At 30.6% G+C, this 24,174-nt stretch overlaps 3 protein-coding genes across 5 annotated transcripts; all 3 read right to left on the bottom strand.

The window, feature by feature from the left end:
- Positions 1–255: 255 nt before the first annotated feature.
- LOC143231348 (methyltransferase-like protein 27) lies at positions 256–5,274 on the bottom strand. Its single transcript, XM_076465890.1, has 3 exons — positions 5,117–5,274; positions 3,896–4,034; positions 256–368 (listed from the first exon to the last, which is right to left on the bottom strand). Exons 1-3 carry the CDS (start codon positions 5,201–5,203, stop codon positions 256–258), a joined length of 339 nt encoding a protein of 112 aa, XP_076322005.1. The 5' UTR covers positions 5,204–5,274.
- Positions 5,275–6,002: 728 nt separating this feature from the next.
- LOC143231347 (methyltransferase-like protein 27) lies at positions 6,003–9,687 on the bottom strand. The gene is made up of 3 exons (XM_076465889.1): positions 9,530–9,687; positions 8,308–8,446; positions 6,003–6,019 (listed from the first exon to the last, which is right to left on the bottom strand). The coding sequence occupies exons 1-3, from the start codon at positions 9,614–9,616 to the stop codon at positions 6,003–6,005; spliced, it is 243 nt and encodes an 80-aa protein (XP_076322004.1). The 5' UTR covers positions 9,617–9,687.
- A 5,034-nt stretch (positions 9,688–14,721) lies between these two features.
- LOC143231977 (methyltransferase-like protein 27) lies at positions 14,722–23,891 on the bottom strand. 3 transcript variants are annotated; one of them, XM_076466904.1, is made up of 6 exons: positions 23,671–23,891; positions 22,962–23,107; positions 20,108–20,230; positions 18,873–19,011; positions 16,135–16,227; positions 14,722–15,056 (listed from the first exon to the last, which is right to left on the bottom strand). In XM_076466904.1, the coding sequence occupies exons 2-6, from the start codon at positions 23,085–23,087 to the stop codon at positions 14,878–14,880; spliced, it is 660 nt and encodes a 219-aa protein (XP_076323019.1). In that variant the 5' UTR covers positions 23,088–23,107; positions 23,671–23,891; the 3' UTR covers positions 14,722–14,877. The 3 variants fall into 3 exon arrangements, with proteins under 3 accessions (XP_076323019.1, XP_076323021.1, XP_076323020.1); XM_076466906.1 differs by having other exon boundaries at positions 23,639–23,793; XM_076466905.1 differs by lacking the exon at positions 23,671–23,891 and adding an exon at positions 23,617–23,635.
- Between the last annotated feature and the right edge of the window lie 283 nt (positions 23,892–24,174).

Here is a 24,174-nt window from a genome sequence, read left to right as displayed (position 1 = left end):
TGATGAATAGACACATAAGTTTCCTGATAAAATATATGACGTTAGGTGCAATCATAATTTAGAGATTGAACAGAGGTATTTTTATAACGCTATTCTCGCATCAATTTATTGAAATTTTAAAAGAGCAATAGAGATAACTTTATGATGCTTTTCTCTCGTCGATTTGTTCTAACTCTAAAAGGACAATAGAGATGACTTTATGATGCTTTTCTCTCGTCGATTTGTTCTAACTCTAAAAGGACAATAGAGATGACTTTATGATGCTTTTCTCTCGTCGATTTGTTCTAACTCTAAAAGGACAATAGAGATTACTTTATGACGCTCTTTGTCACCAGTCTCTTCTAACTTTAAAAGAACAATAGAGATGCCTATATAATGATCTTTGTCATCAATTTGTTTTAGCTTTAAAAGGTCGATAAAGATGACTTTTAGACATTCTTCCTTCATCAATTTGTTCTAAATGTCAGGGGACAATAGAATCTGTGTGTTATATTGATACCCTTTGGCCAAATCATACATTATTGAGGAGTTCAGTCTATGGACTGACATCTTCTATTCATCCAATAAAATTATGGTTATCAAGATGGAGTCCTTTTTATATATATAAGATTTCTAAAGATACTAAAACTCTATTGACCAACTATATCTTGATATTAATATTCCTATTTTAGATATGATTCAAATTAGATTATGTGTAAGAATATAAGTTATATATTTTTGGGCTTTAATTCACAACAGTTTAAAAATATTATTATACGAGAATACTAGGGCGACTCAGGTCACCACAGATAAAGCAATAAATCAGGATACGCGTTGCGTAGAGCATGATGACATGTAAAATATGTGTATTAATTATTGAAGTACAGTTTGTACAATTAATTTTGTGGTTGTGTTATTATAGTTTTAAGTACATAGATTATGATATAGATAAGACATATATTTTAAGTCATGAAAGACGAGTCACAATTGAGTTTCTGACTCACTTGCAGTAAACGTACCCATACAGCGACATTCCTTTCAATTTTAAAGCTCTACGAAACATTGGGTTCACTTTAGCGTGAATTGAATTTTCCAAGAAATGTATTATACATTTGTCCATTTTATATTTTCTATACTTTATGTTATTCTGAAATGTTTTGTTTAATTTCCCAATAAAAGTTATGAAATCTGAAAAGGGTAGTTACAGAAATAGAAACAAGTATCTTTTTTTTTTAGTATAGTTTGTTTGTTTTCAAATTTCGCGCAAAGTTACACGAGGGATATCTGAGTTAGCCGTCCCTAATTTAACAGTGTGAGACTAAAGGGAAGGCAGCTAGTCATCACCACCCATTTCTTCTTATGGTTGTTTTATCTTCCTTGTCTTGATATTAGTCCTTCCTTAATGTAAGAAGTACAGAAACAGTAGCAAAGTTTACAGATGGAGGGTGTGTGTGTGTTTTGTTATAGGATAGTCACATCTGGTTATCTGCTGTGTCTACTAAGAGGGATCGAACCTCTGATTTAAACGCTATAAATCCGAAGGCTTACCACTGCTGACCCACAGGGGAGAGAACCTGTTTTGAGCAGAGTAAAACTGGAATGGGTTAACTCATATCAGATGCAGTACATAAAATACTATATGTTTTCAGTAACAATTAGACCTCTGTCTCAAAGTTACTTCAAATACAACTTTGTTATATAAAATCACCTCTACCTCACGAAAATGAACGGTTTTACAACACAAACGAAGGTGATAATACGATTCTTAAAAAGTACTTTCTAACGAATTGATGACAACTACACAAACACAATCCCACGATCCAATGTGAAATATTCCAACACACTTTCATTTCCAGCATAAAATTGCAATTAAAGAACAAAAGAGATTATTACTTAACAAAGTGAAGTGTTGTTATTTTTATTCCAAACGAACAAATGCGTTCGGTAAGAAGGCTTTCAGATAATTTGAAATAAATTTAGATTTTTTATTATTATTTTCATATGAATATTAATAAATACGACTACTAAATCAAAAAAAAAAAATAAACAGAAAGAAGTTGGCCCACACTATCGTGTATATGTTTATTAGTAAGGATAATTGACAATGAAAGTATGAAACAGGTTTAGTTTTTCTTGTTATACTAAACTTGTTGTGTCTTTCATTACTATGTTGAACACCTTTAGAACGTTTTTTATTAGGAGTTCATTTTGAACGTAGATATAAACACTACGGTTTATGAAAGTGATAAACGACGAAAACTCATATAATATATATGAAATACGAACACATGTGAACATAGGAAATAAACAAGCAGTAGATTCGAATATTAAAAAATACAAGCAGATCATAAATCTTGTAATTGTTAATAAAAGTAAAACAAATTAAAAAATAGTGTCAATAATATATTTTCACAAACGTGAAATAAAAAACTGCCCGATAACTTTTAAATATTAGTTTCTTTGATAATGAGATTAGCGAATATTTTACCTTAATTATCCCTCTATGTAGAGCACTTAGAACTTGTTAAACATATTAATGTAGGAAAACAGATTTTGTAAGCAAAGCAACACAACAGCTACCTTTATATAATCGTCCCTCATATTTTACTTATAGTAGAGTGGAGGGAGGACATCTAATCAACTCATTCATAGATAACTCTTGTGTGAGTGATAGTGGAATTTAACTCTCGTCATTATAGCGTGACAAGAACCAGCAGATCGGGAATTAAGAACTTCCCCAATTGGTAAATCCCTTATACCTAATGATACTTGACATTACAGTTAGTTCAAACTGCATAACAGTTGTTTTATATCATAATAAATTTCTTTATTAACTTAGTTATATTAGTTTATACTAATTAACACTTGTAAACTGAATTATTAATTTAAAAATAGAATATCATCAACTTTTACATTAGACACGTTCTAATTTGAATAATTACAACGCTTTTACCCTTTGTATCGAGTCATCATGGGGGTAATGGTTTCATTCAAAATTCATACAAACTACTATTTTTCTTCACCTTTCATGCGTTCAAGAGACAGAATAAAAATTTTGTGTACATCCGCTACAATAATCAACTAGATCCCAGGTGTAAACTCTCCTTTCCGACTGGTGTTTTTATGTTCATTTATCAATGACGGCGTACTATTAATGCGTGAAAAAATATAAATTACTGTCTAAGAATTAGTATTCAGTATTTCAATGGTACACAAAGAGATTCGTTGTGTATTTAAGAAGATACTTAAGAAGAGAAAATAGCGTCCTCATTGTCGAAGAAAATGGGTTTGGGAACGTATGATTTTACAATTTTACTGCTGAGAGGAATTGGGTTTCAGTTTATTTGTGTCATACTTATAAGACCATAAATTCTTATTTAAATCATTAGGTTTTTCTAATTGTTGAGTGAAGTGTTCTTTTTTTTATATAGACGAACTTCCTTGTTGTGCCTTACTTTTGAGCACTCGCCTTCTGCGGCGGTACTTCATTGTCTCAACGCCTCTCGTGTAAGGTAGATTCGTCTTATTATATATCGTTGTTTGTTTCTTTCTTTTGAATTTCACGCAAAGCTACTCGAGGGATATCTGCGCTAGCCATCATTAAGTTAGCAGTGTAAAACTAGAGAGAAGGTAGCTAGTCATCACCACCTACCGCCAACTCTTTGGCTACACTTTTACCAAAAATAGTGGTATTGACCGTAACATTATAACGCCCCCACGGTTGAAAAGGGGAGCACGTTTGGTGCAACGGGAATTCGAACCCGTGACTCTCAGATTACGAGTCGAACGCCTTAACCCAGTTGGATTATATATCGATGTCAATTTATTGTTACCGACAAAAATGTATTAGACACTAATTCCCCATATGTTATGAGCTTTATTGCTCAAATAATCAAAACAATTAAAGGGAACTTACCTTCACTTATTGGTGATTTGTCTTCACAACCAAGAAAAAACTGGAATAAATTCCTGTAAATATTTTTCTTTTTTGCAACTTCCAGCATACCTTTAGTTCCATCTAAAGCATCAATACAGCTGTAACCCAAAGCTTTCAGCTGAAATTTCTAAAAACTGTTTATTATATTTAGTATAAATTATGTAATAATACTTACATATGTACGTAGCAAAACTCATGAAGAACAAACTGATTGAAATAGAGTTAAAACCTCATTCCTATAAAATCGTGCAGAGAAGACATAAAAAATTAATAAAGTGTTACATCAGCTGATATTGATGTCAGCATTAATACCTAATAGATCGACTGGTAACGACATTAAAGATTTATAATTGCTATGTCAGCTAGCAAGAATATCAACCATTGTCTAGTATGCTAGTTTTAGAAAATATAATAAGACTATACTGCAAATGATCAGCCTTAACGTAATCGTTTCAGATCCAACAATGCTGAGTTGTTTTGGTATCATTATACACTTACATCATTAACACTAATAATTAAACCAAAACAGCCATTCTATATTGTAAATAATATGTAGAAATAATATTGTACTATACTGAAACGTGTATGTTAGAATATAGATAGTGTACAGAATAGGCCGGAGCACATGCTCCGAAATATATTTGACAATAAGAAATCAGAACTGAGTTATTTATGTTTTGATCAGAACTTAAGAAGTAAATCATATAAACAATACTTTTTGTGACTTATGTTAGCCTTATGTATAGCAGCACCTCCTTTTGTATGGACGTTCATTATTTAAAGGAGTTATATATAAACACATTGTACAAGCAGTTCGAATGTGGTGTGCTTAGCTTGATGAAAGTAGGCGGTAAACATTCTTAATTGTAGCTTTACATTTTAAGTCCAGCATTGCTGGATATCTTTCCAATTATTTACATGTTTTAAATTAATTTATTGCTTTTAAAAGTGCACATTATCTTTACGTACAAACTTTTATACTTACAGAATACAGTTTACAGAATAGAAGAGCTATTTCAAAAATTAATAAAACTTTGGTCCTTCAAAATTATGTCCTTATTATTTATGGTTCGGTATCAACTTTCAAAAAATAAATTTCACTTTTTCTTATTTTCAAGTATTAAATTTGCAAATAATTTGTTTATTTCTCTTACTAAAGTACGCTAGTGTTAATTCAAGAAATTCTAATGAAAACCTTACCTCCTTTCCCAAAGCACCTGTTCCAGCTGCTAAATCTATGAGTTTAGCATCTTTTGGTACATTCAACTTTTCAAATTCTTTAGCCATTAACTTGGGTCCATTGTAATCGAAGGAAGCTATTTCCTGCAAAAACTCTAATAATATTATTTATAAACAACTTTCAGATGCTAAAGTTATAATTATTAATAAAGTTTGTGGGTATTTAATAGCAGGTATTGAAATAACTTGTAGCTATGATTCCTCTATTTATATTTTGATTGAGATATAAAATTATCCTACAGCAGCTATCATATACTAAAGTTATAATGATTAATAAATGTTATAGGTATTTAAAAATAGATGTTAAATGAATGTTTGGCCAGAAATAAATATAAAAACAGAAACAAATAAAAAAATTTCAGGCCCTCTCAGTGACTCACCGGTATGTCTGCGGACGTACAATGCTAAAAATCGGGTTTCGATACCCGTGGTGGGCAGACCACAGATAGCCCCTCGAGTATCTTTGTGCTTAATTCAAAACAACACCAAACTTTTCATTTGAACTAAAAGTATCTAAATCAAGTAAAGTAAAACATATCTTCACTCATGTGTATTATTAATTTTTTACCAAATTGTTATTATCTGTTTACCAAAACTAAAATATAATCATTAAAAAGACAACAACAAACAGGATTTATTTTCTTCTGTATATCATATTAAAATCTAAATGATACTGAGTTTTCTTTGAGGTGTGTGTGTTTTTCGTATAGCAAAGCCACAAAAGGCTATCTGCTGTGTCTACTGAGAGGGATCGAACCTCTGATTTAAACGTTATAAATCCGAAGGCTTACCACTGCTGACCCACAGGGGAGAGAACCTGTTTTGAGCAGAGTAAAACTGGAATGGGTTAACTCATATCAGATGCTGTACATAAAATACTATATGTTTTCAGTAACAATTAGACCTCTGTCTCAAAGTTACTTCAAATACAACTTTGTTATATAAAATCACCTCTACCTCACGAAAATGAACGGTTTTACAACACAAACGAAGGTGATAATACGATTCTTAAAAAGTACTTTCTAACGAATTGATGACAACTACACAAACACAATCACACGATCCAATGTGAAATATTCCAACACACTTTCATTTCCAGCGTAAAATTGCAATTAAAGAACAAAAGAGATTATTACTTAACAAAGTGAAGTGTTGTTATTTTTATTCCAAACGAACAAATGCGTTCGGTAAGAAGGCTTTCAGATAATTTGAAATAAATTTAGATTTTTATTATTATTTTCATATGAATATTAATAAATACGACTACTAAATCAAAAAAAAAAACAGAAAGAAGTTGGCCCACACTATCGTGTATATGTTTATTAGTAAGGATAATTGACAATGAAAGTATGAAACAGGTTTAGTTTTTCTTGTTATACTAAACTTGTTGTGTCTTTCATTACTATGTTGAACACCTTTAGAACGTTTTTATTAGGAGTTCATTTTGAACGTAGATATAAACACTACGGTTTATGAAAGTGATAAACGACGAAAACTCATATAATATATATGAAATACGAACACATGTGAACATAGGAAATAAACAAGCAGTAGATTTGAATATTTAAAAAATACAAGCAGATCATAAATCTTGTAATTGTTAATAAAAGTAAAACAAATTAAAAAATAGTGTCAATAATATATTTTCACAAACGTTAAATAAAAAACTGCCCGATAACTTTTAAATATTAGTTTCTTTGATAATGAGATTAGCGAATATTTTACCTTAATTATCCCTCTATGTAGAGCACTTAGAACTTGTTAAACATATTAATGTAGGAAAACAGATTTTGTAAGCAAAGCAACACAACAGCTACCTTTATATAATCGTCCCTCATATTTTACTTATAGTAGAGTGGAGGGAGGACATCTAATCAACTCATTCATAGATAACTCTTGTGTGAGTGATAGTGGAATTTAACTCGTCATTATAGCGTGACAAGAACCAGCAGATCGGGAATTAAGAACTTCCCCGATTGGTAAATCCCTTATACCTAATGATACTTGACATTACAGTTAGTACAAACTGCATAACAGTTGTTTTATATCATAATAAATTTCTTTATTAACTTAGTTATATTAGTTTATACTAATTAACACTTGTAAACTGAATTATTAATTTAAAAATAGAATATCATCAACTTTTACATTAGACACGTTCTAATTTGAATAATTACAACGCTTTTACCCGTTGTATCGAGTCATCATGGGGGTAATGGTTTCATTCAAAATTCATACAAACTACTATTTTTCTTCACTTTTCATGCGTTCAACAGACAGAATATAAATTTTGTGTACATCCGCTACATTAATCAACTAGATCCCAGGTGTAAACTCTCCTTTCCGACTGGTGTTTTTATATTCATTTATCAATGACGGCGTAATATTAATGCGTGAAAAAATATAAATTACTGTCTAAGAATTAGTATTCAGTATTTCAATGGTACACAAAGAGATTCGTTGTGTATTTAAGAAGATACTTAAGAAGAGAAAATAGCGTCCTCATTGTCGAAGAAAATGGGTTTGGGTACGTATGATTTTACAATTTTACTGCTGAGAGGAATTGGGTTTCAGTTTATTTGTGTCATACTTATAAGACCATAAATTCTTATTTAAATCATTAGGTTTTTCTAATTGTTGAGTGAAGTGTTCTTTTTTTTTAGATAGACGAACTTCCTTGTTGTGCCTTACTTTTGAGCACTCGCCTTCTGCGGCGGTACTTCATTGTCTCAACACCTCTCGTGTAAGGTAGATTCGTCTTATTATATATCGTCGTTTGTTTCTTTCTTTTGAATTTCACGCAAAGCTATTCGAGAGATATCTGCGCTAGCCATCATTAATTTAGCAGTGTAAAACTAGAGAGAAGGTAGCTAGTCATCACCACCTACCGCCAACTCTTTGGCTACACTTTTACCAAAAATAGTGGTATTGACCGTAACATTATAATGCCCCCACGGTTGAAAAGGGGAGCACGTTTGGTGCAACGGGAATTCGAACCCGTGACTCTCAGATTACGAGTCGAACGCCTTAACCCAGTTGGATTATATATCGATGTCAATTTATTGTTACCGACAAAAATGTATTAGACACTAATTCCCCATATGTTATGAGCTTTATTGCTCAAATAATCAAAACAATTAAAGGGAACTTACCTTCACTTATGGGTGATTTGTCTTCACAACCAAGAAAGAACTGGAATAAATTCCTGTAAATATTTTTCTTTTTTGCAACTTCCAGCATACCTTTAGTTCCATCTAAAGCATCAATACAGCTGTAACCCAAAGCTTTCAGCTGAAATTTGTAAAAACGGTTTATTATACTTAGTATAAATTATGTAATAATACTTACATATGTACGTAGCAAAACTCATGAAGAACAAACTGATTGAAATAGAGTTAAAACCTCATTCCTATAAAATCGTGCAGAGAAGACATAAAAAATTAATAAAGTGTTACATCAGCTGATATTGATGTCAGCATTAATACCTAATAGATCGACTGGTAATGACATTAAAGATTTATAATTGCTATGTCAGCTAGCAAGAATATCAACCATTGTCTAGTATGCTAGTTTTAGAAAATATAATAAGACTATGCTGCAAATGATCAGCCTTAACGTAATCGTTTCAGATCCAACAATGCTGAGTTGTTTTGGTATCATTATACACTTACATCATTAACACTAATAATTAAACCAAAACAGCCATTCTATATTGTAAATAATATGTAGAAATAATATTGTACTATACTGAAACGTGTATGTTAGAATATAGATAGTGTACAGAATAGGCCGGAGCACATGCTCCGAAATATATTTGACAATAAGAAATCAGAACTGAGTTATTTATGTTTTGATCAGAACTTAAGAAGTAAATCATATAAACAATACTTTTTGTGACTTATGTTAGCCTTATGTATAGCAGCACCTCCTTTTGTATGGACGTTCATTATTTAAAGGAGTTATATATAAACACATTGTACAAGCAGTTCGAATGTGGTGTGCTTAGCTTGATGAAAGTAGGCGGTAAACATTCTTAATTGTAGCTTTACATTTTAAGTCCAGCATTGCTGGATATCTTTCCAATTATTTACATGTTTTAAATTAATTTATTGCTTTTAAAAGTGCACATTATCTTTACGTACAAACTTTTATACTTACAGAATACAGTTTACAGAATAGAAGAGCTATTTCAAAAATTAATAAAACTTTGGTCCTTCAAAAATTATGTCCTTATTATTTATGGTTCGGTATCAACTTTCAAAAAATAAATTTCACTTTTTCTTATTTTCAAGTATTAAATTTGCAAATAATTTGTTTATTTCTCTTACTAAAGTATGCTAGTGTTAATTCAAGAAATTCTAATGAAAATCTTACCTCCTTTCCCAAAGCACCTGTTCCAGCTGCTATATCTATGAGTTCAGCATCTTTTGGTACATTCAACTTTTCAAATTCTTTAGCCATTAACTTGGGTCCATTGTAATCGAAGGAAGCTATTTCCTGCAAAAACTCTAATAATATTATTTATAAACAACTTTCAGATGCTAAAGTTATAATTATTAATAAAGTTTGTAGGTATTTAATAGCAGGTATTGAAATAACTTGTAGCTATGATTCCTCTATTTATATTTTGATTGAGATATAAAATTATCCTAAAGCAGCTATCATATACTAAAGTTATAATGATTAATAAATGTTATTGGTATTTAAAAAATAGATGTTAAATGAATGTTTGGCCAGAAATAAATATAAAAACAGAAACAAATAAAAAATTTTGAGACCCTCTCAGTGGCTCACCGGTATGTCTGCGGACGTACAATGCTAAAAATCGGGTTTCGATACCCGTGGTGGGCAGAGCACAGATAGCCCCTTGAGTATCTTTGTGCTTAATTCAAAACAACACCAAACTTTTCATTTGAACTAAAAGTATCTAAATCAAGTAAAGTAAAACATATCTTCACTCATGTGTATTATTAATTTTTTACCAAATTGTTATTATCTGTTTACCAAAACTAAAATATAATCATTAAAAAGACAACAACAACAAACAGAATTTATTTTCTTCTGTATATCATATTAAAATCTAAATGATACTGAGTTTTCTTTGTGGTGTGTGTGTTTTTCGTATAGCAAAGCCACGAAAGCCTATCTGCTCAGCCCACTGAGTGGAATCGAACCCCTGATTGTAGCGTTGTAAATCCGAAGACATACCGCTGTACTAACATGGGGCCTTCTTTACGGTAATTAAATTTTAAACTGAACATTCTCACTAAAATGCAGATTTTATGTCCTGAACATTGTGTGTTTATACTCTCGTTAAACAGTATATTATATGATCTGTACTTTAGGTAAGCGGTATGTTACATTTCGTACTTTCCGTAAACATTTGGTTGTGTCGTGTATTCTCACTAACCAGTATATTCTATATATTTTGTACTTTCGATCGATTTCTTCTTTTGTGCTCTTCCTGAACTTATGCTCCATAGTGAGCTCTTTTGGTTCTTAGTTGTAATTTTATTAATCAATATATTTCATGTCTTTGCACTTTTGTTAAGAAATAGATTTTGTATACTTTATGGTTTTGTTAAAGTATATATTTGAGTATCATGTAAGCAATATTATCTTCCAGAACTTATTAATCATCCAGTCTACTGATCTGACAGGCATGTTTGTCTGTTTGTAGAAAAAAGAAGAAACTTCCTTTTTAGTTCAGCAGTCTAATTGTTCACTTCGCAATCAGTAGCTAGACATCAAGTCTACATGTAGAAACATGCTGTGGACGATAGTGTATACAGTATTAGCAATAACTAAACATTGTCCGATACATGTATACAGTGAAAAGAACAACAGCAATATTTTGATCGTGCAGATAAAAATATTTTATTCAGAATACTCGTCAATAACAACGACAAAGTAAGATTATATTAAATAAAAGTAAATATGTGTCGTCATCAAATGTAAACTTATATCATTTTTAATTAGACTTAATAACCTGGAAACATGTAAGTTATTACTAATACAGAATCTTTATAAACTTAGGAAGAGAAAAGTTGTTGAAACAACAATTACAAACAACTAGGTTAAATTAATTGTATTAAATAATTAAATTGATGACAGTAAAGTGACTGTAGACCTTTTACTATAGGCAGGTTATGTGAGGTACAATGTACTGTATAACTGTTACTGTCTGATGCAAAAAATAATATTGATGTGCTAGATCTGTTGCAGTGGGCAGGATGTATACGGTATGGTGTACTGTATACTTATTACTACGAGCAAATTACATGAGGTTTCACGTACACTACACAATGAAGTATTTAGATTATGCTACTGAAGTTATAAAAATATTGTAGTAGTTTAGGGACAATAAAAACTGCAAGGAAGTTATTGTTGGGTACAATAACGCCGTTTCAGGTGGTTGACTCTTTCTGTTTGTGAGATAGTGAATTCTGTTTTTTTATTTGGTTGTCGATTATCATTCATTTATTATTCCTTCTATCGTTTAATTTATCTATAAATATTTAGTTTAATTTAAAACACTTCTAGATAATCACGTTTATTTTGAGCATTTTTCATGTTTTATGAAATTGATTCACTTTATATTAGGGGTGACCTACAGATATCATTAATGTTGCACAAGGGTATGTAAGTTATGTACAGATACATTCCACAATATCATGTAAATTATGATCACATGATTTGTAATTTTGTGATCTAAAAAGTGAATAAAAACCGTATATTGAGCTATAACGTGGTAGTTTACAAGATGCAGCTGGTCATTACTCTATGTTAGTAGTGAATTTCTGGTTTACATACAGAATATTGTTATTTTGAAATGAAGTTGTGTTTTTCACTTGTCTGATTCTCTCTGTCGTGATTCCTTTACTTATGTTTTGATTAAGATATTTATTACCTGAAGTTATATGTTTTTGTTAACGTTAGTTTGAAGTCGTTCCAGTTATGTTTCTTTTCTTTCTTTTGCTAAATTATTAACTTTTGTATTTCAATTGTGAGAAAGTCACATTTTACGTTCCTATGGTTATCGAAGTTGTCATATGTCTAGAGAAAAAAAAAAACATTTAATATGTTGGTACTGTTCTATTACATTATTTACCAGAAATACTAAGTTTTAAGTTTGACTACATAAATTTGACTTGGTGTTTTATGTTTCTGAAGATAAAAAAAAACTGCTGGTTTTTAACCTTTACGCTATAATAAATGAAACGCACACACACACAAAGAACTTTTCGGTGCCAGTAGCACATATCATATTACCTCCCATATTCGCTTTTTACTTTTCTAATGGTATGTGTTACTTTAGTATAATTAGAAGACATGAAACAGTGAACAAATGTCTTGTCACTTTCGTATCGGTATGTTACTTTACACTATTACCTATACTTCTTATAAAACAATATACTATAATTATAGCCTTGCTATTTATACGTATGAAACCAGAATAACAAAATGCTAGAGTTAAAAGTTTAAATCGTTTGTTCTGTATTTAAAAAAAATGTTTATCAGGAATAACATTGTTAAAACTTTAACAGCATCTCGGGTAACACGCGTTCAAATAATAGACCTACTAAGACCTACTTGCCAATCGCTAATTTAAAGATGATGACCAGAGGGAGAACTAGTAATCCACAGTATCGTTCATTTTTTTTTAACCGCATAGTGAGATTGACTGTTACAATTATAACACCCCAAGAGCTGAATATAATTAGCAACAAGTTGCACATTCAAACTTTGATTTACCTTTATGTGTCTTTAAATAAATATTAAATGTGTTAGGTTTGTAATAGTCTGATTTACGCACCTCGTTATACATATTTACACATAAGTCATAAAATGTTTTAACTTCAAGTTCTTTTTTCACACGGCCCGGCATGGCCAAGCGTGTTAAGGCGTGCGACTCGTAATTTGAGGGTCGCGGGTTCGAATCCCTGTCACACCAAATATGCTCGCCCTTTCAGCCGTTGGGGCGTTATAATGTTACGATCAATCGCACTATTCGTTGGTAAAAGAGTAGCCCAAGAGTTGGCGGTGGGTGGTGATGACTAGTTATCTTCTCTTTAGTCTTACACTGCTAAATTAGGAACTACTAGCGCAGATAGTCCTTGTGTAGCTTTTCACGAAATTCAAAACAAACCAATCAATTAATATTCCTTTATAATATGCCACGTTCCTATGATTTCACTACATAATTGTATTTATATAAATTAAACTTTTAACGAGAAACTCAGATGTGTGTAAATAAAGTGACTATATTTTCAGAGTTAATTACAAATGTAGAATATTTATTTTAATTTCTAAATGGACATGGCTCTCTCTGGTGCTTTTGCACTAACATATTTTGATGTGTTTTATGATTACATAATGTAATGGAAGTAATGAATATAAAGATCCAATCTGTAGATAAATTCCATTTTTAAATAATATTTTTAAGTTTCACCTACCGCTAACTTTTGGAATAATATTTTACCAGCCAATAGTGGTACTGAACACTCACGTTGTAATTATGACCTCATGCTTGTAAAGATGAATATATTTAGTGGGGTGGGTGATTGAACCCACAACCCTAGGATTGCGAGTTAAATGTTTAAAATATTTGGCTATTTACAGTCCTATAGTGTGGATATGTTTTCAATATTCATTTTGGTGTCATAGGAATTCATCATAATTATTTCTATGATAACATCAATCAGACGAATTGATTGATATAAATTTACAAAATTCTAAATGAAAATGTTTTTAATTATGAGTAATATATAAGGTACCAAACTTCCTTAGACTGACCATCTTAACTCCTCATTTAAAAACTCTGACGTTTTCAAGCCTAAATTTGAAAATATTGGAAGAGGTTAGACTTGGTTAATAAAATTATCAAGTATCAAAGCAGAACTATCTCATGTAAAGTTTCATGAACCATACCCATCACTTTGTTAATGTAGTTTTATATTCATAAAACTTAATATTATATATGGTAACCCTGGCTAATAACTAAAATACATATTTGTTAATTAAATTAAATATTGTAACCCATTACAAATTCAGTATACTGACAGAAGTTTGAGTGGAACAGAACAGTAAGAAAACCTGTTTGTACATGACCTTGCTGTGTCTGATGAAATTCAGTTTGATTTATTTTAGCACATTAAGGAGATTTTCGTTAAAGTAACTCTGTGAAACCTGAAATGGGAGGTATGAAAATAACATAGGTGACCTAACTGGAATCTGAAAAAAGTCACAGATAACAGATATTACACTTTCATTACGTCTAATTCAGCTAGTGAAATAAAATACAATGTTGTTGAAACAAATAATAAATAATGAATTTGAAAGAATACATTACGTCACATTTTGGCATTTTATTATGTTATTGACTAGATAAACAGCAAAGTAGTTTTAAAACTACGTACTAACATTTCTTTTGATGGAAAAATTAAACGAAAAGATTATACAGAAAATATTGTTCGAAATAAAATGAAATGAATTTGTATAGTTTCTATAGTTTTAAACTTTCAGTTTGATAATATATAACGATGCAATAAAACTACAATGACTCGTAAATTTTCAATGAGCTTTTATTTCACCTTCCACCTTCCACTGTAGTTCTAATACCACAGGTATGCTAAATTATAAAATATAATAATATTGATAATACGTAATATTTGAGTTGTGTTTTCTCATGGTGTAAAATAACGTTTTGGTTATTGTAAATATTACAATTTCTTCATTACGTAAAACAATGAAAACTCCTTTTTAAAAACCTCCTCTACACGAACTGGATCTTGTACAGCTTCCCACTTCCCACTGTCTTTTAACTCAGTTAGTACACTGTTGAATGTTTCTATCTCTTCTTCTTCTTTGGGGTTCACCGTTATCCAACAAACTAGTCCTCCTTTTAGGAAAATATTGCAAAACTAAAACTTACCAAACTGATGCATCTAAAACATTACTCTAAACAGCTTCGTGTTTGAAGAACAAATTTATTATGCGCACATACATATTTTAAAGCAGACTCAAGATAATGGTAACAATTTATGATGTATTACGTAAGTATATAAGTTTAAGAACAAAAAAAAAATCTTTAACACAAGGAATATACGATTGTGAAAAGAGTAAAATTTATCTTATACATACACCAAATATATCGACTTAAGAGACACTAATACGACAGTACGAATACACTGGCTCTAAAATTTAAGCTTCATATTTTGTTGTCTTATTACCACATTCAAATACACTATTAACAATCTAGAGTAATTTTCTTAAGTTAGCGCAGAGATACACCAGGGTAATCTGCACTAACTGTTCCAAATATAACAGTGATAAAACAGTTAGTGGATACCGGGTTACTCTTTTTACAACGAAAAGTGTAATTGAGCTTCCCTTTCCAACGCATTCCCTACTGAAATAACTGTGAATCAAGTAACCTGAAATTATTGGTGAGAAATAAATGGTTTTTAATTGTGTAATACTAAGACTAACAAGAGTTATGTCAGATCAAATTGACTTAGCCTTAGCTAAGTTGTAAAATCAGCTACAATAACAAAAAATGGACTATGGCTCTTACATCTCAATATCCATAACGCAAAACTGTATTATCTCAAAACTGTTTTGTCAGAAATGTTTGATACTGAAATAAAATCATTCGCTGATCAGTTCCTAAAACTTTCAAAGATATTCGATAAAAAGTTAGTGGTGTATGTGTCAACATACTGTATAAAGTTTATTCATATTCAGAATTAAAACTGTTATAATATGTTTATACCAGGACACTAAGTCAGATTCTGTGTGGACAGACATTGACAAACATCTTACATTATCATTTAAGACCGTTTTGTGACTTCTATTGATAGAATGTGAAGTGCGTTTTAAACAATAATTTACAATGATACAAATAATATTTATATTATTACAGATGTCTTTCGATGTATAACATATTGGTAACATTAAGAGGTATAAAGGAAACATACCTTGTTTTACCATAGCAAGAATATCATGAAATGCACTGTATGGAATATGTCCTGGACCAATTCCTCCACATGAAACAGCTACGTCGTAAGTATCTACATTGTTAACAAATACGAAGTACCAAATAATTTTACAAAAGCCACAATGTTTACAAAAATAATTATAATATACTATGCATCTACAAATAACTCAGAAACAATTTCAAACAGAACGAGTCCAACCATAAACATCAAATCAGAAGCATTTGTTAAATCGATCCAAAATTAATAATTATTATCTCATTATTAGGTATTAACAATATGGATTAGAAATTATAACATAATACTGGAAGAAGTTTTCATATAAAAATAAGATCAAATTAAAGTCTGGTGACACGTGTAGGTTTCATACCTTAGTCTAACTGTAGTCGCTGCTTGTGGTTTGGGTGTGCTCAAAGCATGGTTCATATGTGCCAGTTATTGAAAAGGTTTGGAGTAAGCCAGTTTTATGTTTTAGTATAAAATTCTTCAATAATTTTTGTCAAATTAATTTGGAACTTAAAAGTACTGTAGAACAAAGCAGTAAGGTTAGTGTTATTCGTCTAATTATTTCAAATGTTACTACAAATGTTTATTGTTCTGAAAACAGGTGTACAATGAGTGGGTTTACGTACTGACTAAAATATATCACAGTTCGGGCGTCTTCTGCTCCTCAATTTCCATAATATGTGTAGATTAGCTAATCTCTAGTATTGTTTCCAGTTGGTATCATTTATTTATATTATGGTCCGGCATGGCCAGGTTCTTAAGGCACTTGACTCATAATCCAAAAGACGTGGGTTCGAATCCCTGTCACACCAAACATGTTCAGCCGTTTCAGACGTGGGGACGCTACAATGTGACGGTCAACCCACTATTCTTTGGTAAAAGAGTAGCCCAAGAGATGACGATGGGTGGTGATAACTAGTTGCCTACCCTCTAGTCTTACACTGCTAAATTAGGGACGACAAGCGCAGATAGCCCTTGAGTAGCTTTGCGCAAAATTAAAAAAAACAAACAAATCGTCAGAAATATCACCCCCACTGGATTATACATTCCCGAGACTCAGCACACGAAACAAAAGAAAAACTCAACGTATTAAGAAACCAAATAAACACAGCCACAAAACTAAATTAGGGGCGGTTAGCGCAGATAGTCCTTGCATAGCTTTGTGTAAAATTCAAAAACAAACAAACAAACAATATTACTAGTATAATTACTAGTATTAAAATAGTATTTATTAAAAGTTTTATAACTATTTGTAGTATGACACCAACAGGATTCCCTGTTAAGGTAAGTACTATAGAAAGCTACAACAAATATTACAAAATGTTATGATTTTACTGTCTGGCATTCAGGTTATTAGTATTGATATGAACTAACATACATTTGAAATTGACACATATTTTACAATTTCGTTCAGGTTATAAGGAGATATTTCAACAACTCCTAAAACGCATAACAAGTTATAAGTTATAAATGAAACTGTTTGGCAACTTTTAAGTTAAATATTAGTTTCTTTAATAAAGAACTTAACGAATATTTTACCTTAATTATCCTTATATACAGAGCACTTATAACTTGTTAAACATATTAATGTAGGAAAACAGATTGTGTAAGCAAAGCAACACAACAGCTACCTTTATATAACCTCCCTCATATTTTACATATAGTAGAGTGGAGGGAGGACATCTAATCAACTCATTCATAGATAACTCTTGTGTGAGTGATAGTGGAATTTAACTCTCGTCATTATAGCGTGACAAGAACCAACAGATCGGGGATTAAGAACTTCCCAGATTGTTAAATCTCTTATACCTAATGATACTTGACGTTATATTTAGTACAAGACGCATAACAATTAATTTGCATCATAGTAAATTTCTTTATTAATTTGGTTACATCAGTTTCTACTAATTAAAACTTAGTAAGAAATATTGTTTTGTTTTTTAATTTCGCGCAAAACTACACGAGGGCTATTTGCGCTCGCCGTTCCTTATTTAGCAGTGTAAGACTAGAGAGCAGTAAGGCAGTTAGTCATCACCACCCCTCGCCAACTCTTTGGCTACTCTTTTACCAACAAATAGTGGGATTGACCGTCGCGTTATAACGCCCTCACGGCTGTAAGGGTGGGCATGTTTGGTGTGATGGGGATTCGAACCCGCAACCCTCTGATTACGTGTCGAAAGCCTTAACCAACCTAGCTATGCTGGGCCAAGAAATATTGTGAACTGAATAATTGATTAGAAAATAGAATAGCAGCAACTTTAATATGAGGCACGTTTCGTTTTGAATTATTATTACAATTATGTAAGGTTTCACTCAAAATTCATACAATCTACCAATTTACTTTAATAAATAGAAAATGAATTTAGTGTACATATGCTGAAATGCTACTTTCACTGTTGAGAGAAAGTGTTTTAAATAGGAAAAACTATGCTTAGGTCATAAACTTGAGTGTAAATGCTTATGTTTTTTTTTCTAATGGATGAGTGAAGTCTTCTTGTTTTTAGATAAACGAACTTCCTTGTTCTGCCTTACTTTCCAGCACTCACCGTTTGTAGATAATTTCATTTTCCCAACACCATGTTTATAAGGAAGAATCGTCTTATTATATGTTGATGCTAATTTATTTGTTACGGACAAAAATGTATTAAACATTTGTAATCAAAATGTTATGAGCTCTATTGTTTAAATAATTAAAACAATTAAAGGGAACATACCTTCACTTATTGGTGATTTGTCTTCACAACCGAAAAAGAACTGGAACAAATTTCTGTAAATATTTTTCTTTCTTGCAACTTCCAGCATACCTTTAGTTCCATCTAAAGCATCAATACAGCTGTAACCCAAAGCTTTCAGCTGAAATTTGTAAAAACTGTTTATTACATTTAGTATAAATTACGTAATAACACTTACATATGTACGTAGCAAAACTCATGAAGAACAAACTTATTAAATGAAAGTTAAAATTTCATTCTTATAAAATAGTGCAGAGAAGACATCAAACATTAATAAAGTGTTACATCGGCTGATGTCAAACATTAATACCTAATAGATCGATCGGTAACGATATTAAATACAGATAATTTTTATGTCAATTGGTATGAATATGAAACATTCTCTAGTATGCTTTTTTTTACAAAATATAGTATGGCTACAATCATTAAGTCCAACAATGCTGAGTCGTGTTTATTTTGTTATACACATATTTCAATTAATAGCAATAATTACACCAAAACAGCTATTCGATGTTGTAAATAAGATGTAGAAATCACATTGTACTATACTGAAACATGTATAGTATAGATTGTGTGCAGAATAGGCCGGAACACTTGTTCTGAGATATATGTTTGACAGTACGAAATCAGAACTGAGTTATTTATGTTTTGATCACAACATTAGAAATGTGTATGAAGTCTATGAAGTACTTCATATAAACGTTCTTCTCAGCCCAAATTACAATACTTTTTGTGACTTACGTCAGCCCTATGTATAATAGCACTATCTTTTAATTGTAGTAAACAATGTTTATTATAACCCTGAGTTTTATATCTATAAATATATTATACAAACAGTTCTAATGTAATGTGCTTGTGTTAGGAAACAAAGCGGCTAACATCCGCTTATTATAGCTTTACATTCTACGTTCAGCATTGCTGGATACCTTTCGAGTTAGTTATATGCTTAAAATTAATTAATTTGTTTTTAAAAAGCACACTAAAGTTACCTACTAATTTTTATACTCAGTAAGTATTCATAACAATAATTATTATAGTAATTTATAACACTTTGGTTCTACAAAAACAATCTGTATATATTTGTGGTTTGACATCAACTTTTCAAAAATCACCTTAACTTTAGCCTATTTTTGAATGTTAAAGTTGCAAATAATTTGTTTATTTCTCTTACTAAAGTATGCTAGTGTTATTTCAAAAAATTCTAATAAAAACCTTACCTCCTTTCCCAAAGCACCTGTTCCAGCTGCTATATCTATGAGTTTAGCATCTTTTGGTACATTCAACTTTTCAAATTCTTTAGCCATTAACTTGGGTCCATTATAATTGAAGAAAGATATTTCCTGCAAAAAATTCTACTAAAATCAACCTAAAGAAACTCTCAGATACTAAAGTTATAATGATTATTTGATTTAGATACTTTTGGTTCAAATGAAGATTTTGATTTGTTGTTGCTCTTACATTTATCCCTGGTCAATAATTCATTTAATAACTACTTTTAAATACCTACTAAATTATTAAAGTAAAATAATTGTATATCTTCACTCATGTGTATTATTAGTTTTCTTACCACATTATTGTTATCCGTTCACTGAAAGTAAATAAAATCATTTTTGAAAATAAAATAAAAGACGGACTTTATTTCCTTCTGTATATCACTATACCTGAATCTGAGTCTTCTTTGTGGTAAGTAAACTTTAAATTAAACATTCTCACTAAACTGTACACTTTATGTCTTGAACTGTTACTAGTCAGTATATTGTATGTTTACACTCTCTTTATGCAGTATATTATGTGTCTTATACTTTCACTAAGCGGTATGTTATGTTTTGTACTCTCGCTAAACAGTCGGTTTTGTTTTGTGTTTTCACTAACTAGTATATTCTATTTTGTACTTTCGTTAATAGTAAGTTGTTTTTTCTCTTGTTCTCTCGCTAAACTGTATCTTCTGTCTTGGTCTCTTCAGTTCCTTAGTTGTAATTTTATTAACCAATATATTTCTTTTTTTTTTTTGCTAAGAAGTAGATTTTGTAATTTCTATTATTGCTAAGAATAGATTCTATGTTTTGTGATTTTGCTAAAGTATATATTTGAGTATTATGTAAGCAGTATTATCCCCAAATACTTTTGATTCATCCAGTCTACTGATCTGATAGTCATGTTTGTCTATTCATATTAGAAAAAGAAACTTCCTTCTTAGTTCAGGAGTTTAATGCGGACATGGCAATCAGTACATAGAATCAAGACTTCGCATGGAAAACCACTCTAGACGATAGTGTATACAGTTTTACCAATAATAAAACATTTTCCAATACATGTAGCTGCCATGAAACAACAAGAACATTTTGATCATGCAAATAAAAATACGTCATTTAGAATACCAGTTCTTACAACAAAAAAATTAGGTTATATTAAATAAAAGTAAATATGAATTACCACCAAATGAAATTAGACTAAATAAGCTGGAAACATTTAAGTTATCACGTGAAAATAAAGTGTCGTCAGTTCACACAAAACACTTTCTGCTTTGTTTTCGTGATTATTGACACTCAATAAATTTAACGTACTGAAGTGGAAAATTATTAAATTATTTATTACTCTTGATGTGACATAATAAGTGTAATATTACCATATGTTTGACATATCTCTACATGTAGTAGTAAATGTCTTTTTAATAAAATGGCTGAGAATAAAGTATGGTATTGATAAAGGTAACAGTCAAGTATAATCAATCGGTTAGAGTTCTGTATTATTTTATATGAAAGCTTAAACCTTGGAAACATTTGCGGAATAAAAAGTATTTCAAACTGTACATATTTATTATGGAAAGTTGGGGAGGAGGAATAAGTTATCTATGAATTTTTAGTTTGATTTAAAACACTAAATAACCTTCTAGATTATCACTTTCATTTTGAGTTTTTTTTCATGTATTATCAAACATGTCAGTTTCCCAAGGGGTGACTTAAGATATCATTAATGTTGCACAAGGGTATGAAGTTACGTACAGGTACATTCCACAAGTTTATGTAAATTATGATCATTTGATTTGTAATCTCGTGCTCTAAGTGAATAAAAACCTTATACTGAGCTATAAATTGTTAGTTTACAAGATACAGCTAGACACTACCATTGTTGATTATTACTGTAAGCTGGTAGTTGAATTTCTAGTTTAAATACGGAATATTGTTATTATGTTGTTATGTTTTACATTTGTCTAATTCTTTCTGTCCTGATTCCTTTATTTTTCATTTGATTGAGATATTTATAACTTGATGTTATTTGTTCTTTATTTACGTTAGTTTCAAGTCATGGCAAGATACATGATTCTTTACTGTGTTTTTGTAAGTTATAAACTTTGTATTTCAATTGTAAGGAAGTCACACTTTACGTTTGTGTGGTTGTCGAAACTGTCAAATGTCTAGAATAAAAACATGTTCAATTTGTGTGTACTGTTTTATTGTATTAGTTACCTGAAGTATTAAGTTTGATTACATAAATGCAACTTAGTACTTTCTGTTTGATAAGATGAAGAACGCTGGTCTTTTAAACTTTACCCAATAATACATAAACACTTAACGACCATAAGCAGCATATAAGATAGTAAAACAAAAACAGACACACACACACACAAGAAAAAAAAACTTTACGGTGCCAGTAGCGTCGTACCACATTACCTCCAATATTCACTTTTTGCTTCTCTATTTTCTAATAATAATAATAATAATTCTAATAATAACAAATTATTTATTCTATGTTTAAAAAAATGTTTATCAGGAATGATATTTTTTAGCTTTAATTGCATCTCACGCGACATGTGGTCTAAGCATTCAAATTACAAAATAAAATTCAAGAATAACCAGTCGCTAGTTTAAATTTGATGGCCAAAGGGAGAACTATTAATCCGCAGAATCTTTCATTTTTTAAATGAATACAGAGATTGACTGTTACAGTTATAACATCCTAATAGATGAATATTATTATAGAGCATGATGAAGATCGAACCTTCGATTTACCTTTATGTTTCTTTAAATAAATATTAAATGTGTTAGGTTTGTAATGGTCTAATTTACCCACCTCGTCATACGTATTTGCCCATGAGTCATAAAACTCTTTCATCTCTTCAGGTTTTTTTTCACGGAGATTTTCTTCTAAAAATGTATCAAGGTATTTGATACGCCTTGACTTATCTTCATCAGACATCGTTTTTACTTAGGTCTTAACTGAAGACAGAAACAAAACGAAATGTTTTAATGTGAAAATTCCTATAAGAATATAATATTGTTCATAAATATTAATTCCGATCAGATTAAGCAATCTACTCAGGATAGAGAGAAAATGAACATTAAAGTTTTCTTGGTAAAGAGTACAGCTAATTAAATAAACTTCTATAATGTATTTTCTTAAAACATTTTATAAAATTCAACACATCAGATACAGGCTGTAGTGATGGAAAAATCCATTTAGTAAGACAGAACAAATTTCATGCAAAATGCTACTGACTAGGTTGATCTTTAATAAATTCGAAATATACGTAACAGAACATAACAAAGATACTCAATGTCAATTTTAGAGATGATAATAGATTACGTAACTTATAATTAATTTTAACACTAAGTTATTGAGTCGTTCATGTACAAGTTATATTTTGGAGACATCTTTACACAAGAGAAAATTATTTATATATTTTATCATATAAAACTTTCGAAAAGCTTAGAATTTGATATCTTGCTTCGATAAACGTAATAAAATGCCTTTCTCGTTCAAGGATATTTTTCCTTTTCACCTTGAGTTGCACCGTAACTGTGGTGCTCAAGGTTTTCATGACATCTAAGATACTTTATGTACGTGTAAAGTAAAACAGCCAATGTCTTCGAACCAACATAAATCTCCCTTCCACCCTACACTGAATAATTTTAACAGTTCATTCACGTAATAAGTAAATTATTTGAGTTCAACAATGCTCATAAACATAAATTTTTTAACAGTTATTTTACTCTTTACTAGGAATAAAGTTATCACTATAAAAGAATGATAAACTCGACAACATCGAAGGCTGTACTTACTAACTTCTGTATCAGTTGTGTGCAGGAGCAGTAACCAGTCAGAGTAAACGAATCAAGAGAGGGAAGCAGATTAAGTGGCGGAAGTTATGTTAATTTTTTGTGTGTATTTTATGTGTAAGTGATAAATGCCAGTCTTCATAAGTGTTGTTGGTGAGACTGAGCAGGAAGTGGGTTATGTAGAAGGAAGTGTTAATTAAATTTAACACAACAAAAAAATTCTGTTA

This window comes from Tachypleus tridentatus, chromosome 11 (assembly GCF_004210375.1).
Source record: "Tachypleus tridentatus isolate NWPU-2018 chromosome 11, ASM421037v1, whole genome shotgun sequence".
Classification (NCBI taxonomy): Eukaryota; Metazoa; Arthropoda; class Merostomata; order Xiphosura; family Limulidae; genus Tachypleus; species Tachypleus tridentatus.
The sequence above is the reverse complement of the archived record's forward strand: the minus strand, read 5'-3'. Positions and strand labels throughout refer to the sequence as shown.

Excerpts from the sequence above, each read along its gene's own strand:
- LOC143231348 (XM_076465890.1), bottom strand. The coding sequence starts at position 5,203 with ATGGCTAAAGAATTTGAAAAGTTGAATGTACCAAAAGATGCTAAACTC. Across the intron at positions 4,035-5,116 it reads CAGGTGCTTTGGGAAAGGAG|CTGAAAGCTTTGGGTTACAG; the intron begins GTAAGGTTTTCA and ends TAGAAATTTCAG. Across the intron at positions 369-3,895 it reads CAAATCACCAATAAGTGAAG|GCATCTCTATTGTTCTTTTA; the intron begins GTAAGTTCCCTT and ends ATCATTATATAG.
- LOC143231347 (XM_076465889.1), bottom strand. The coding sequence starts at position 9,616 with ATGGCTAAAGAATTTGAAAAGTTGAATGTACCAAAAGATGCTGAACTC. Across the intron at positions 8,447-9,529 it reads CAGGTGCTTTGGGAAAGGAG|CTGAAAGCTTTGGGTTACAG; the intron begins GTAAGATTTTCA and ends TACAAATTTCAG.
- LOC143231977 (XM_076466904.1), bottom strand. The coding sequence starts at position 23,087 with ATGTCTGATGAAGATAAGTCAAGGCGTATCAAATACCTTGATACATTT. Across the intron at positions 20,231-22,961 it reads GGGCAAATACGTATGACGAG|GAAATATCTTTCTTCAATTA; the intron begins GTGGGTAAATTA and ends AATTTTTTGCAG. Across the intron at positions 15,057-16,134 it reads TCTTGCTATGGTAAAACAAG|GAGGACTAGTTTGTTGGATA; the intron begins GTATGTTTCCTT and ends TTTTCCTAAAAG.